This window comes from Scyliorhinus canicula, chromosome 19, assembly GCF_902713615.1.
Source record: "Scyliorhinus canicula chromosome 19, sScyCan1.1, whole genome shotgun sequence".
Taxonomy (NCBI): Eukaryota; Metazoa; Chordata; class Chondrichthyes; order Carcharhiniformes; family Scyliorhinidae; genus Scyliorhinus; species Scyliorhinus canicula.
Window position 1 is genome coordinate 16850881 of NC_052164.1, and position 16977 is coordinate 16867857.

At 48.6% G+C, this 16977-nt stretch overlaps 1 protein-coding gene across 1 annotated transcript in view; it reads right to left on the minus strand.

The window, feature by feature from the left end:
* Positions 1-16977, minus strand: part of kcnh4b (potassium voltage-gated channel, subfamily H (eag-related), member 4b) — a 235106-nt gene that overhangs the window by 38259 nt on the left and 179870 nt on the right. The window contains 2 exon segments of the mRNA XM_038779453.1: positions 9650-10011; positions 13309-13347. Coding sequence (XP_038635381.1) covers positions 9650-10011; positions 13309-13347 — 401 coding nt within the window.

Consider the following 16977-nt stretch of genomic DNA (forward strand, 5'->3'; position numbering starts at 1 on the left):
TTGATTTTTTTTCATTCGCATCAGTTACTACTTTGGCATCAATAGCTTTTATGCCATTGGACGAGTACTTTGTGTGTGGCATGACATTAGATTTGCACTGGGCTACTTTCCACCCCTTCAGTTAGTGTGTTTCCCCACTTGAGGACCGCTTGTATAAATCTGTGGTGGATTTGCCTGGGTCTTGATGGTTCCTTTGGCACTTGTAAACATTTTGAAGAGGCTTGTGGTCTCCCAAGCAGGGAGTGATGAAGATGATTACAAACATAGGCAGCAGCCAGACACTCTTTTTCAATTGCTCACTCTGAACATAGCATCGTTCATTTTGTGTTAATGCCTCGGATGCAATTGCGACCAATTGTCCCTACTGCATATTAGTGCTGCTCTAAGACCTGTCTCCCTGGCGTTGCATCGCAAGGCAGCTTCATCATTGATACCACAGTACTTCAGCGCTAATGTTGTCATCACTAGTTGTTTGCTTCTAGTGAACATTGCTTCTTATTCTGTGCCCAGATGCCACTACACATCCTTGGCAGTGAGCTGACTTCAAATGGTTTACACTCCGATGACAATTTCAGCAAACAGTTTGCTAAATCGTTCACAAATCCAACAAATCTCTTGCACACCCATTGGTCACTTCATTGCTGCTCCAACTCTGACCTTTTCAGGATCCGGGCGTAAACCTTTTCCTGTCAGTCCAGGACCGATGTACTTGACTTCAGGCATCTTCAATTGTAATTTGTTCTTGTTCAGCTTCAGGTTAATCTGGTGAGCTCCCCCCAGCAGTCGCACGATATTCTGATTGTGATCAGCAGTCGCTTCTTCCATTGTGTCACCACATCCATAGATTAGCAGATCATCCATAGCTTCCACTCCGGGAAGATCACTGACCATCTCAAACTTTCTGCGTTGATACTCTTCTGAAGCCACGGAAATGCCAAACAACATGCGCCACCATCTGTGTCTCTCGAACAGCATCCAGAATATCGTTAGTAAACTGCTACTTTCATCCAGCTTCACTTGCCGGTAACCATACTTTGCATCCTGGCTAGTAAAGGTCTTTGCCTTGGCAAGTTGTGACAAAATTCCTCGAGTGCCCGGCATGGGGTCGTGCGATATCTTCAGCACTTTATTTAAATCCTTTGGATTGGTTGTTTCACGGCAACCATGCTGCTAATCCAGTCTGTTGGGGTTGTTATTTTCTTGATTACTCCCTTCTTTTCCAACTTCCACGTAGAGCGGCCCCCAACCGGCGCTGCGCCTATCACGCAGGCGCCAATGGTGCCGATTCTCCGCTGATCAGAGAATCGGCGGACCGGCGTGGGGGCGGCGTCGCGCGGTTCGCGCACGGGCCCGGCGATTCTCCGGCCCAGCGTGGGCTGAGAGAATCCCGCTCCCTGTTTTTAACTTGAGCCCTCATTCTTAACACATATCTTTCACAAGTTATGGACAGTGGTGTTCCAAAGTGAGTATTTAAGGCCGGAATTCTCTGGTTGTTGCGATTCACTTTTCCTGCTGGTAGCACCCCCCCCTCCCCCCACCCCCACCCCCCCCCCCCCCCTCCCCCCACCCCCTCGGGGTTCCCGTCTAGGGCAGTTACAATGGGAAAACACATTGACAAGCAGTGGGAAGCTAGAATCCCACTACCAGCGAATGAGAAACACACGGCTGGGGATCTGGTGAACCCGCCCCAGAACCATCAAGATTTCTGTCAACTGTTTTTTTTCTTTCTTCTGGAGAGATTTAGATTGGAATACAATTTGTAGCAGTTTCCCCCCCCCCCCCGACAGTGTGAACCGTGTTGCTACTTGCATTGGCACTGGCTTATGAATTAAATCTGTTTCAATCTCGTTGTTTCACCATTGCAAGTAGAAAAGCTGACAGTCCTGCCACATATCACCTTTCATTTCGACAGGAATTGGGATAGGAAAATTAACAGCCATTTTGACTCACCCGGTTTGTTTGATTTTCTTGTCGGTGGGCTTCAGTTCTTTTCCTTTTTTAGCAGCTTTCTGCAGCTCTGAGTATTTCTGTGTTGCCCTGTCAGAGGCCGAGGCTTCTCTCCAGCTCTTTGAAACTCAATTTCAGCTCCACTTCTGACACCGTAGGTGGAGTTTTCCCATATTTTTTTCCCGAGTGTCAGCCTCTGACAGAAAACCGCCATGCATCTCTCCAGCTGCGCAGCCGGGATTTTAGTCCCGAGTTTCCAGGCACTCTGAGAAATAAAGTGAATGGGCGGGGCTTATGCCGTCAGTCTGGCAGGGCAGGGCCTGATAAAGGTGGCAAGGCTGCCCCACAGAGGTCAGGGCACCATCATTAAGAGTGCCAAGATCAGCACAGAAAGTACCCGGCCCCCAGTGCCTCCACAGATATGTAGGATCCCCCCCGCCCCCTCAGGCATTGGGAGGCTCCTCCAACCCACCGCCACAAGCAATGAGATACCGCCCCCCCCCCCCCCCCCCCCCACGCCACACACAACACCAACATTGGGCTGCCCATCCCCCCCCAGAGCACGATAGATTTAGGGGGGGGGGCAATCACCCCCCTTACAGGCATTAGCCCTCCCCATACACATAGGGGGAAGCCCTCCCATGGGGCTGCCCAGAAGGCCCACCGTGGTGGCACTGCCAGGTTCACATCTGTGCCAGGGGGCAGTGCCGTGCATGTCCTTCACCCCCGTGGCTACACTTAACTTTGCGCCTCCAGAGTGAACCCTTTGACTGTTTCATGTTACATCAACGAGGTATGAAAATTCAGTCATGTGGCGGGGGACTCACTAATTATATGCATTACAATGAGGGGTGGGATTCACCGGCGCACCGGCCGCATATTTCTCGGTGGCTGGAGGCGGCACGCTGTTCGCTGGTGGTGGGATTCTCCGCTCCTGCCGCTGTCAATGGGAATGACCTTTGAAGCCACCCCCACGCTGCCGGGAAACCCATGTGTCGGGGTACGTGCCGGCGGGACCAGAGAGTCCAACCAGCAGAGAGCGGCGGCAGAATTCCGGCCGAGGTAGTCGCCCTTTGTGGGCAGGAACCTCATTACGTCATCGGCGAGGGGCGTGGAAAATCGGGAAATGGGCTCTCGTCTGCGAGAGCTTCCTGGCTCTCACGATATTTTGCGTCCACATTGCTGTTTTCACTGACTAACGCAGGCGAAAAATCACCTCCGCCCCCCCCCCCCTCCCCCCCATGTTACAAGCTCTGAGAGGACAGTGTTGTAGTGCAATAGCTTTATTAGGACTGAGTGTCATATAGCTGCCCCCAACCTGTGCCTCATGGCAGAGCTCACATGACTACGTCAAGCCAGGTACGACCTTGAGTACAAAATTGCATATCAATCCCAAACACATTCCACCCAATCATTGTTTTTAACTGTAAGTGTCAAATAACGTGACTGTGCTGAGCTGTCAATCCAGAATTCAGGGGTGGGATTCTCTCAGCCCGGGGCCGGGCAGGAGAATCCCCGCGACCAGCGCGAATTGTGCCATGCTGCCCGACGTCGGCACGCGATTCTCCGCAGAGCTGGAGCGGCGTGAATTGCTCCAGTGCCGTGCTGGCCCCCTGTAAGGGCCAGAATTGCTGATCCTGAGGCCGTGTTGATGCCATGGAGAAACGCGACGGCGTTTCCAACGGCGTCAACACATAGCCTCAGGATCACAGAATCTCGCCCCAGGTTCGTGCCCATACGAGCCATACTCCTGTGAATTCACATATCCTGTGAATTATTATAAAGGGCGGGATATTCCGCACTGTGTAGCCCCCCCCTACCCCAGTGTATTTTCTGCCGGTGGAGGAGGCCCGTCCTTGGTCAGTGGTGGTATTTTCCAATCCCGCCGATGTCTGTGGGGTTCGGAGTGCCCAGCAACCTCTGCCGCCGGGGAATGTGCCATGGGGAGTTACCGCCGGGGATTGTGCCGTGGGGAGTCACCGCCGGGGAATGTGCCGTGGGGAGTCACCACCGGGGATTGTGCCGTGGGGAGTCACCGCCGGGGAATGTGCCGTGGGGAGTCACCGCCGGGGAATATAGATATAGATATAGAACAGTACAGCACAGAACAGGCCCTTCAGCCCTCGATGTTGTGCCGAGCAATGATCACCCCACTCAAACCTACGTATCCACCCTATACCCGTAACCCAACACCCCCCCCCCCCTTACCTTACTTTTTAGGACACTACGGGCAATTTAGCATGGCCAATCCACCTAACCCCGCACATCTTTGGACTGTGGGAGGAAACCGGAGCACCCGGAGGAAACCCACGCACACACGGGGAGGACGTGCAGACTCCGCACAGACAGTGACCCAGCCGGGAATCGAACCTGGGACCCTGGAGCTGTGAAGCATTTATGCTAACCACCATGCTACCGTGCTGCCCAAATGTGCCGTGGGGAATGTGCCGTGGGGAGTCACCGCCGGGGATTGTGCCGTGGGGAGTCACCGCGGGGGAATATGCCGTGGGGAGTCACCGCCGGGGAATGTGCCGTGGGGAGTCACCGCCGGGGAATGTGCCGTGGGGAGTCACCGCCGGGGATTGTGCCGTGGGGAGTCACCGCCGGGGAATGTGCCGTGGGGAGTCACCGCCGGGGAATGTGCCGTGGGGAGTCACCGCCGGGGATTGTGCCGTGGGGAGTCACCGCCGGGGAATGTGCCGTGGGGAGTCACCGCCGGGGAATGTGCCGTGGGGAGTCACCGCCGGGGATTGTGCCGTGGGGAGTCACCGCCGGGGAATGTGCCGTGGGGAGTCACCGCCGGGGATTGTGCCGTGGGGAGTCACCGCCGGGGAATGTGCCGTGGGGAGTCACCATCGAAGGGACAATCCCACTGGTGGAAAGGGGCAGAACATTTCAGCCAAAATGAATTCTGCCTCACAAAAACTGCACCTAATCAAGCGTCTGTTTCTGCTCCTCAATACAATTTCAAATTGCGGTAATCGGCAATTAGGACCAAAACGGAGCGCTCATTCCAGATCTTCAAACAGGTGTGTCTTATTGACACAGTACCCATTCTCCACTCTCTCACCAAAACTTTACAAGGAACCTTTTACTTTCAAACATGGCAGAAGGCATCACAGAGTGGCACCACCAAGTTATTTCCATTATTAGAGGAAATGTTTGTAGCTGAGGAGATGAAAATGAAATGAAATGAAAATCGCTTATTGTCACGAGTAGGCTTCAATGAAGTTACTGTGAAAAGCCCCTAGTCGCCACATTCCGGCACCTGTCCGGGGAGGCTGGTACGGGAATCGAACCGTGCTGCTGGCCTGCTTTAAAAGCCAGCGATTTAGCCCAGTGAGCTAAACCAGCCCCTAGTGAGCTAAACCAGCCCCTTGATTGAGGGCCGGCACAAACATTCTGCGGGCGGCACAGTAGCACAGTGGTTAGCACCGTTGCCTCACAGCCCCAGAGAATCCCAGGTTCGATTCCCGGCTTGGGTCACTGTCTGTGCGGAGTCTGCACCTTCTCTCCATGTCTGCGTGGGTTTCCTCCGGGTGCTCCGGTTTCCTCCCACAAGTCCCGAAAGACGTGCTTGTTAGGTAATTTGGATATTCTGAATTCTCCCTCTGTGTAAAGTATTTTTCAAGCAGATCATGAAGTACATGAAAGGAAAAATAAATAAAAAGAAAATACAGAAAATAATGTAAGCCTACTTGTGACGATAAAGATTATTATTATTATTATCCCTACTTTTGTATCTCAGATTGTTTTGTCAGGGGTGGTCAATTCACCTGGAAAGAAAATAAAAGAACTTTTCTTTCCCACTTGGATAGAATACCTACGGACAGTACCATCACTGCCTCACAACTGAAAGACACAATCATCCTGACCAAGGCCACGGAGAAATTCTACTCTTGAAGCAAAGCAACTATTTTTTTTCTCTCTCTATTGGTGACTCACAAATTAAACCATTTAAAAAACTGCGATGTTTTGAAACCGTGCCATTTGCTACAATTCTATTCCTGACTGCAAATCGTGGAGGTGGTCAGGTACAGTTCCTATTTTTCTTAAAAGTGGAATTTCACCCCCAAATGTTGGGTTACGGGTATAGGGTATAGGGTGGATACGTGAGTTTAAGTAGGGTGATCATGGCTCGGCACAACATTGAGGGCCGAAGGGCCTGTTCTGTGCTGTACTGTTCTAAGATAGAGGAGAATATTCCCCCTACGTTATCGCAGGCTTCGACATCTTTAATTTTGAGGAAGGATAAAGATCCGGAGCAGTGCGGGTACTACTGCCCGACATCATTGCTGAATGTGGATTCCAAACTGTTGGCAAAGATCTTGGCCTCGCGGATTGAGGTCTGTGTGCCGGGGTAATAAGGGAAGACCAGAGAGCCTTCGTAAAAGGGAGACATTTGTTGGATAATGATGCCCCTGGAGGGACAGGAGGTGGAGGTGGTTGTCACTATGGACGCGGAGAAGGCGGTTGACCAGATGGGATTGGAGTGTTGGGACAGTTTGGGTTCAAGCGGGGGTTTGTGGATTGGGCACCGATCTGTGGGATACACAGATTTGCACAGGGGCTTAGACGCTGGGGTTCGAGGCTGGCGGCGGGTGGGGATCGGGCAGTTTTGGGATGTTTTTGTGAGGGGCAGCTTTTCGGGTTTAGAGGAATTGGAAGAGGAGAATGAGCTGCCCAGCGGAAGCGGGTTCCGGTACTTACAGGTGCGGGATTATGTGAGGAAGCAGGAGTCGTCCTTCCCGACCTGCCGCTCCCAGGACTACAGGGCAAGGTGGTATTGAGGGCAAGGTATCCGAGATTTACAAGGCGTTAATGGACTGGAAGGGAGCCCTGATAAGACATGTTAAACAGAAGTGGTAGGAGGAGTTGGGGGGCGGAAATGGAGTCTGGGTTCTGGGAGAAGGCTTTGAGGAGGGCGAACGCATCTTCCTCTCTGTTAAGCTTAGCTTTATTCCGTTCGAGATGGTGCATAGGGCGCATATGGGGGTGGCCAGCATGAGCAGGTTCTTTGAGAGGAGGGAGGACATGTGTGAACGGTGCGTGGGGAGTCCTGCGAACCATGTTCACATGTTTTGGGCATGTCCGAAGTGACGATATTTGGAATGTCGGAAGACACAGGAGTCCAGGGGGTGAGATTGAGACCAACACTTTGGCCTTTGCCTCCTGGTAGGCCGGAGACGGATCTTGTTGGAATGGAGGGACTCGGGGTCGCCGAAGTCGGCGGTGTGGGTGAGCGACCTGGCGGAGTTCCTTCCATGAGACCATAAGACATAGGAGCAGAATTAGGCCACTCGGCCCATCGAGTCTGCTCCGCCATTCAATCATGGCTTATATTTTTCTCATTCCCATTCTCCTGCCTTCTCCCCAAAACCCCTTACCCCTTATTAATCAAGAACCTATCTATCTCTGTCTTAAAGACACTCAGTGATTTGGCCTCCTCAGCCTTCTGCAGCAAAGAGTTCCACAGATTCACCACCCTCTGGCTGAAGAAATTCCTCCTCATCTCTGTTTTAAAGGATCGTCCCTTTAGTCTGAGATTGTGTCCTCTGGTTCTAGTTTTTCCTACAAGTGGAAACATCCTCTCCACATCCACTCTATCCATGCCTTGCAGTATCCCGTAAGTTGCAATAAGATCCTCCTCATCTTTCTAAACTCCAGCGAGTACAGACCCAGAATCCTCAACCTTTCCTCATACGACAGGTTCTTCATTCCAGGGATTATCCTCTGGACCCTTTCCAAGGCCAGCACATCCTTCTTTAGATACGGAGCCCAAAACTGCTCACAATACTCCAAATGGGTTCTGACCAGAGCCTTATACAGCCTCAGAAGTACATCCCTGGTCTTGTATTCTAGCTCACTCGACTTGAATGCTAACATTGCATTTGCCTTCCTAACTGCCGACTGTAACCACTGAAATGAAAATGAAAAGAAAATCGCTTATTGTCACGAGTAGGCTTCAATGACGTTACTGTGAAAAGCCCCTAGTCGCCACATTCCGGCGCCTGTCCGGGGAGGCTGGTACGGGAATCGAACCGTGCTGCTGGCCTGCTTGGTCTGCTTTAAAAGCCAGAGATTTAGCTCAGTGAGCTAATCCGTGTGCCACCGTGCTGCCCTCGACATGTTAACATTAAGAAAATCGTGAACTACGATTCCTAAGTCCCTTTGAGCTTCTGATTTCCTAAGCATTTCGCCATGTAGAAAATAGTCTATGCTACCATTCCTCCTTCCAAAGTGCATAACGTCACACTTTTCCACATTGTATTTAATCTGCCACTTCATTGCCTACTCTCTTAGCCTGTCCAAGTCCTTCTGCAGCCCCCCCTGCCTTCTCAATACTACCTGTCCCTCTACAGATCTTTGTATCATCTGCAAACTTAGCAACAGTGCCTTCAGTTTCTTCTTCCAGATCATTAATGTAGATTGTGAAAAGTTGTGGTCCCAGCACCGACACGTGAGGCACACCACTAGTCAACGGCTACCATCCTGAAAAAGACCCCTTTATCCCCAATCGCTGCCTTCTGCCAGTGAGAGGATCAGTGGATGGGTTTGCCTGGAGGTGAAAGCTTTTTATCGACTTCTTAGAGGAAAGTTAAGATGTCAGCGGGTGGGGATGGTGAGGGGGATGGGGGGGGGGGGGGGGTGGATAGAGGGGTTAAAATGGGGTAGGCAGGATGGGCGGAGGGGAACGGCAGGCGGGATGGGGTTGGTTGTTAGTTATTTGTTTGTTATGAGGGTCCCTGTTTGTTCTCATTCTGGTTTATGCCGTGTTCAATGTATATACAAAATGCCTTAATAAAAATATTTTTAAAAAACACACAGGCCTGACCTTTACATGTCCCAGGCGTGAATGTTTCCTGCGAGGGGGAGGAGCGGGGAGCACGGAAAATAGGGCAGGTGCCCAACCCAACACCTTCCCACCCACCTCCAAGCTCACCCCCATTATACAGAGGTTGGGAGAGCATCAAAACCAACAGCCTATTTAAATAAATAATCACGGGTCAATTAGGCTTTCTATTGAGCTAATTGGCGCTGGAAATATGCTGGCCGGCCATAAGTCTTTGGGGTGAGAGCTGGAAGCCCAATTTTTTAACTTAAATGTTTACAGGGCGGGAAGGAAGGGGGTGTTGCACTTCTACGGCAGTCCTTTGCCGATCAAGGTGGGGGGGGGGGGGGGGGGCGGTCAAACCCCCTCCCCCCATTCCTTCCTACACACTCCTGTCCATAAACTCTCCCCCTCCCCTTTACCTAACCTACCCGGCCCAAGGCCTCGGACTTAGCCGCTCTGGGAACCATGGGCCTTGACCTCCTTGTCTTTCTGCAGTTCCAGCAGCAGCCACTGACACCTTCCTGTCGCTGCCAGGACTGATGGAGCTGCTGGCCAATCGGACTGGTTGGGCAGTTCCAGTGGGCGGTCCCTGCTTCTGCCACCTGGCCCTCATTAGTTCGTCCTGAAGCGCTTTAAGGCTGTCAGGTGGGTTGGCATGGAGCATGTCGACTCCACACTGATAGTTTTCTTCAGGTGGGACTTGCTGTCCATCCTCCCCCACCCCACCCCCCCACCTCGTATTATTCAGCCCATCTTCTTGTGTAGATAGGACAGTTGGAATTACGCAGTGCATTTGCTCAAATTGAGTGTGCCACAATAATACATACGGAGACACCACATTATCATAGCAATTCATTAGAGACATACCGAGGACTGAGGTCAGGAGGCCCACAGCAGTTTAGAGACGGTAGAAGTAGTTTTGTTGGCTTTCGTGCATTATTATTTCCACCATTAGATATGGTGTCGTCCTTCTTGCATTGGGGGCTCCTGCCCCTCCTGCACTTTGCTGGTGACCGACTGCCGAGCCTTATCGTTGAATAATGCTTGAGGTCATCTCCGAGCAAGCTACCAAGTGACCCTCGCCGGATTGGGCTGTTCAAACCGGGTAACGTGAGCTTCCTCCGGGTCTTAGTTGCTGGAGAGAGGTGCGAATATTCATTTGGTTCATCCTCGGTTTCCAAAATGGAGGCAAGTTTCTTATTGGAATTGTCACTGCCTTCCAAACGATTCTAAGAAAATAAATACAATAGTCGCATCAGGCTGTGCAATTTTGTTTAAAGATAGACGCAGAGATTCCAGGCCTTTCATTTTTAAAGAATTTGGCCTGCCAACTGTGCAGCTGATGGGTGTCATACGTAGGTTTACTCATTTTCTGTAAATCTGAGCTCCGAGTAGAGCTGAACTGGAATGCAACTGTGTCAGTGCGACATTCTAGACAATAATCATCTCTTTTCATTTCAATGTATGAAAACCACCTATGTTTCTGGCATTGGGTGTAAGCAGCTTTGCAAGGGAGATAGGATTAATCATAAAAAAATAGCTCTGAAGGCGCGGCGTGTGGCGCAGTGGTTAGCACTGGGACTGCGGCGCTGAGGACCCGCGTTCGAATCCCGGCCCTGGGTCACTGTCCGTGTGGAGTTTGCACATTCTCCCCATGTCTGCGTGGGTTTCACCCCCACAACCCAAAGATGTGCAGGTTAGGTAGATTGGCCACGCTAAATTGCCCCTAAATTGGGGGGGGGAAAAAAAATAATTGGGCACTCTAAATTTTTTAAAAATGTGTAGCTTTGGGACTATCTTGATCTCCAACTTTCTTCCCTCCACCTTGATTAGAGTTTCAGGCTGACTGCGAGGTATGGTTGCTCAGGTAGTCTAGTATCTCAGTAAGTGGCCATTCTTCACGTGGGTCACTGGGCAGGGTATGTAAGCAGGCTTGAAGCGGATGCTGGAAATGTAGGACAGGATTCTCTGTGCCGAGACTGTTGCGAGCGAGGACGGAGAGTTTGGCACGCCGTTCTGTAGCGACGGGATTCTCTACTCCCTCCGCTTGTCAATGGGATTTCCCATTGAAGCCTCTCCCACACCGCCAGGAAACCCGTGGGCGGGGGTGCACTGTCGGTGGAACCAGAGAATCTCACCACCAGCGAACAGCCGGAGAATTGCGGTTGTGAAATTAAAACAGAAAATACTGGAAAAACACAGCAGGTCTGGCAGCATCTGTGGAGAGAGTAACAGAGTTAACGTTTCGAGCCCACATGACCCATTCAGGCCTTTCCGAACTGCCAGTTTTATAGAGAAGGGTCATATGGACTTGAAAGGTTACCTTTTCTGTTTCTCTCCACAGATGTTGCCTGTTGAGGTTATCGCGCATTATCTGTATTTATTACTTAAGAAGGCTATTTGAGTGTGACCTCTATCTTTTTGGCACCTGTGGTGAATGTATTCACCATAATGCATGTATGATACCGTAACCTGTGACCTATGATCTGGAAGTGGTGATGTGAACTGCTTCCAGGTACTGTACTGTAACCTCGGTATGGCTCCGCCTCTGGCTCCGCCCACACCGGGGCCATATATAGGCCGACCTCTTGTGGGCGGCATTCATCTATACTACTGACTTTGGCTAGTCAAGTTCATGACTAATAAAGCCTACTGTTCACTCGCTCTCTCTGCCTCACTGTGAATTGAAGGTATTTCAGCACCTAACCTCTATTCACGATTATGTTCCAACTGATTTTGACGCTTTCGAGTACAGACATTATGACATGTCCACATCTTCCTCAGCTGCAATCAGCCACCTCAGTGGAGTACAGGAACTCGGTCTGGGGCCTTCTTGGCCCATTTGACTCCCGCACCCGGATCCAGCTGGTCAGCAATTAGAGTAGAAGTAAGGTTGAATTAACTTAGCCAATTATTGAATAACCTCAGCAATTATAAGCACAAAAGAGAAATACTCACTCCTTGAATGTGTCAAGGTGAGAGGAATGCCAAGCCATGGCCAAATACGAAGGATCTGATTGTTAGTTTTTCTTTTTGCACACACAGTGTCCCTCGTACCATTCCCCTATCTTCTCCCTTTGACCCTGCAACTTCTTCCTTTCCAGATAACATTCTAATTCCCTCTTGAATGCTTTGCTTCAACCCGCCTCCACCACACTCTCAGGCTGTGCAGACCAGACCCGAAATATTCGCTGTGTAAAAAATTTACTCCTCACGTTACTTCTGTTTCTTTTACTTTAAATCTGTGTCCTATCATTCCCGATCCTTTTATGAGCGGGGACTGTTTCTCCCTATCAACTCTGCCCAGACCCTCATGATTTTGAATACCCCTTTTCAAATCTCCTCTTTGTATAAGGAATTCAGTCCTAACTTCTCCAATTTATCTTCATAACTGAAGTACTTCATCCCAGAAACCATTCTCCAGAATCTTTTCTGCGCCCTCTCTAATGCCTTCACATCCTTCCTAAAGTGCAACACCCCGAACTGGACGCCTCTAATGGCCTGGGAGACCCCCTTCCACCCAAGTGTCATTATGACTGGTCCACATTTGTGGAAACCATTGCAATACGGCCCCCTTGGCAAGGTCTCCCAGCATGGCAGTTCGGTCCCAGGTGCTGGGAGCATCCCCCGAACACATATTTAAATGAGACTAATAGCTCATTTAAGTACGCAGATTTGGATGACACCTACTGAGGGCGAGATCCAGATGGGGCGTGCTCCAGATCGAACATCACAAATCTCACGAGAGGCCCCTTCAGAGATTCAACGGCCTCGTCCCGACACCACGCTGGGCACGGCAAGGCCACTAAATAACGGCCAACAATTTAGGCTCCGCTTTCAGGGTTTCCAATAATCTTCTGCCAAAGTTAACGCAAGACCTTATGAGGGTCTCCTTCAAAAAATTCTCCTGCCATCTTTTTGATTCTGTCCCTTGGGTTCAAATCCAGTTCAGAGCGAGGAGATGAACATCTTCCAGCCTAATGGTGTGCTGAAGTGAGAGGAGTGAAGGGCTCTGAGCTACAACATCACGCTGACTCTGTAGTCCTGACCCGACTCTGGAATGACAGTGGGAGAGTCCTTGGAGAATTGTTTCCTGAACCAATATATGTGTTTATCAGTTTTAGTATCCTGTCAAACTAGGAGTATAAATAGTTGAGGGAACCTCCGGAAGCCTACATTTTAAAGATATTGGAAGCTGACAAAGAAATATTTTCATACTAATGGAGTTAAATCATACTAATGTGAATTCTATAGAGCTTTCTGTGCATGGCGAATCACAAATACTGTGAGTAGTCTCCGAGGTAGAATGACACTTGAAGCCAGATAGTACTAATAAGATAGTCTGAGAATTGCCTACATCTGATCAATAACTCCCAAAATAACTACAGAATGAGATTTCCCAGAATTTTCTCAGAAATGTCTGTTTCCCAATGTTTGTTTCCCAGCTCAATTTATCGCTCATCACCACCCGAGGTTTAAATCACAATAAAGAACTTGATAAACACATAATAAAATAACCACCATACCTGAGAGAGTCTTGGCGATTTGGCAAACTTTGAAATTCCCTGTGAAAACAATAGATTCAATTAACATTGTGCAGTCAGGTATCTTCCTTTGATAGCACATTCCAAACCAACGACCTCTACCGCCATTGAAGGGCAAGGGCACCAGACACGTGGGAGCACCACCACCGACATGTTCTCCTCCAAGCCACACACCATCTTGAATTGGAACTATATCCCACATTCCTTCATTGCTGCTGGGTCAAAACCATGGAACTTCCTTCCCAACAGCACTATGGTTGTACCTACACCACATGTACTTCAGCGATGCAGGAAGATGGCTCACCACCACCTTCTCAGGGGTAATTATGGATAGGAAATCCATGCTGGACTTGGGACAGTGACACCCACATCCAGTGAAAGAATATTTTTTTAAAATCCAGAACAAATCAGCAGCTCCATGTGAGTGAGTTATATCTGAATGTATATTTTGTGAATCTAGCAGTGATTAACAAACTGACATTGAAACCAGAGTATATTAAATTAATTGGTATTGGAAATGTACTTAAAGGTGATTGTGGCAGAATTCTTGAATTTAACTGGTTTAAACCAGGACAACAATGTCTACATTCAAACTGCAGGATATTGGTTCTTGTTCAACTGAAAATGATAGGAAAGGACCTCCTTTCGATGTCAGAGTCAATTAAAATTAGTTTAAGCTGATTTCACCTGCGTCATGTTGGGGATGGGCTCGTGGATGGATATTGTACTTCGGGAAGTGGGTAGGCTTTAACGCTTGCACGGACAGACAGATCAGAACTATTTCCTAACGTCAACACTCAGTAACCCATTTACGCCTTCAAATTTCTCACTCAAAATATTCAAGCATTTTATATATTCTACTACTTCCAGGGATATCGTTCCTGGAAAATCTGAAACAGACCTGGAATTTCATTTTGGTTAACAATTGCCTGAAGATGGGACAGACATTAATTTATCACAAACTCTGTAGCTACAGTGCAGAAAGGAAATTAAACAGCTCAAAGCCTTCCTCTTACCAGCTGCTCTGAGGGAATTCAGGCAAGTGTATGGATCTTTGATTTTACAGCACTGTGAGAACAGCTGCTTCTTAATTGCCACATTTTCTAACATGGAAAGTCATGACCAGAGGCTTTTTTCCCCATCCTGTGTGTAATTAACAGAATCTTCTCATGATCATAGGCTGTTAGTGCTAACCCGTAGGCACAGAGGAATTATGACAGTAGGTAATCCCACCAAAGACAGAAGGTGTTATTCATATTGAGCACAGAGCAATTTCTCCAAACTGTCAACTGCCTTTGATCGAATCAAGCCTACCAACATAGGAGTCATGCAATCCATTCAGTGCAGGAGACTATTCAACCCATCGAGTCTGCACTGACCCTCTGAAGAAGCACCCTACCAAACCCCAAACCTATCCCTGTAACCCAAGTAACCTTTTTGGACAATAAGGAGCAATTTAGCACGACCAGTCCATTTAACCTGCACATCTTTGGACCCTGGGAGGAAACCGGAGCACCCAGAGGAAACTCACGCAGACACGGGGAGAACGTGCAAACTCCACACAGTCACCCAAGGTCAGCATCGAACCCGGGTCCCTGGTGCTGTGAGGCAGCAGTGCTAACCATTCTGTCACCGTGCCACCCCGCCCATCCTGAATTGTAGATTCCAGCATTATACTAGGAATTAGTAAAGAGCAGGATGCATTATCCTCTACTTAGCCATAAGAAAGCACAAGAGCGCCTATACTTCCTCGGGAAACTAAGGAAATTCGGCATGTCCACATTAACTCTTACCACCTTTTACAGATGTACCATAGAAAGCATCCTATCTGGCTGCATCACAGGTTGGTATGGCAACTCGCCATAGTATGGCCCAAGACCGCAAGAAACTTCAGATTCGTGAACACAGCCCAGTTCATCACACAAACCTGCCTCCCATCCATTGACTCCATCTATACCTCCCGCTGCCTTGGGAAAGCAGGCAGCATAATCAAAGACCCCTCCCACCCGGCTTACTCACCCTTCCAACTTCTTCCATCAGGCAGGAGATACAAAAGTCTGAGAACACACACAAATAGCTTCTTCCACGCTGTTCCAGACTCCTAAACGGCCCTCTTATGGACTGACCTGATTAACACTACACCCTATATGCTTCACCCAATGCTGATGTTTATGTAGTTACATTGTGTATCTTGTGTTGCCCTATGATGTAATTTCTTTTCTGTTCTTTTCATGTACCTAATAACCTGTTGAGCTAATCGCAGGAAAATACTTTTCACTGTACCTTGGTACACGTGACAATAAGCAAAATCCCAATCCAATCGTGCACAAAGTACAATACTGGGCAATACATGTGGACAAATAAACTTGAATTTGGTTCAGTCGCAGTTCCATGATTGAAAAAGCACCTATTGTTGAACTCATTGCTGCCCATGTTTACAGCAGCGTGCAGCAAATACTTAGATTTGGTGCGAGTGCCAATTTACAAACACAGACAACATCTCAAGCTTCCAGCAAGTCAGAGAGGAAATACTGGATTAGAGATGCCAACTTGAATTATGTGTTCCGTGCTTCAGTGCCTCTGGACTCGGATCAATGTGAAACTTAAGGGCCCACATTTCCATGGTGGTGGAGCAAAACTCCCTAACTCTCGCACATGCCTGATTAATGCTGGCATGGTGATAACATGTCATTTGAGGCAAAGTGGTACTTTCTGTCGGAAAAACTCATTTTTACCACACCATAAAATGCAAATAGAAACTGCAACAAGAAAAGGCAGATACATTCTCAGATGTTTTGAATATTTCTGTGTATGGGAACAATCTCCCAAGAGTTTGGCCACAATTAGTTGGAGGAAGTAGTTCATTTTTTAAAACATGTTGTAATAGAACTAAAATGGCAGACAGACCTGGGTGTCTCATGCGACAGTGCCACCAATGGTGGGAGGTCTGAATAACTGGCATTACATATTAACCATTAACAATATGAAACATAATAAAATAGTGATATTTTTTTGAAAAGCTACAGCTGTTCAGCAGTGACGTTACTGGATAAATAATCCAAGTTTGGAATTAATAACTCTAAACTACTGCAATAGCTAAAAAGCATTTTGGGATGCCATAAAAATAACAACTTAAATTACTTATAAAAGAGACATGTTGAAACTTTTTGTTTTGCACTCACCAGGACATTCGCAGGACTAATAAATGTAAAGAGAAACCAACTTATACTTCATGAGAAGAGAGTGCTGATTGGTTGGCAAGGGGACTCTGATTGGTAGAAGCATTGCAATCGAGATGTTAACTGATGGCTGACCAAAAATGTGCAGGTTAGATGGATTGGCCATGCTAAAATTGCCCCTTAGTGCCCAAAGATGTGCAGTTTAGGGTGGGGTTGTAAGGATAGTGCGGCGGAGTGGGCCTGGGCAGGGTGCTGTTTCAGACTGTTGGTGCATACTCGATGGGCTGAATGGCCTCCTTATTCACTGGAGGGATTCTATGGACTGCAAAGCTTAGTTTAAATTCAAACCAGGCAGGTTGACTCAATGAATCAGAGAATGGCTGTCACCTATTTTGTTCAGTTGAAACAGGCGCAATGTGTGTATGTTCTTTGTGTCTGTAAAGAACAGGGGTGTGTGTATTAATATATGTAG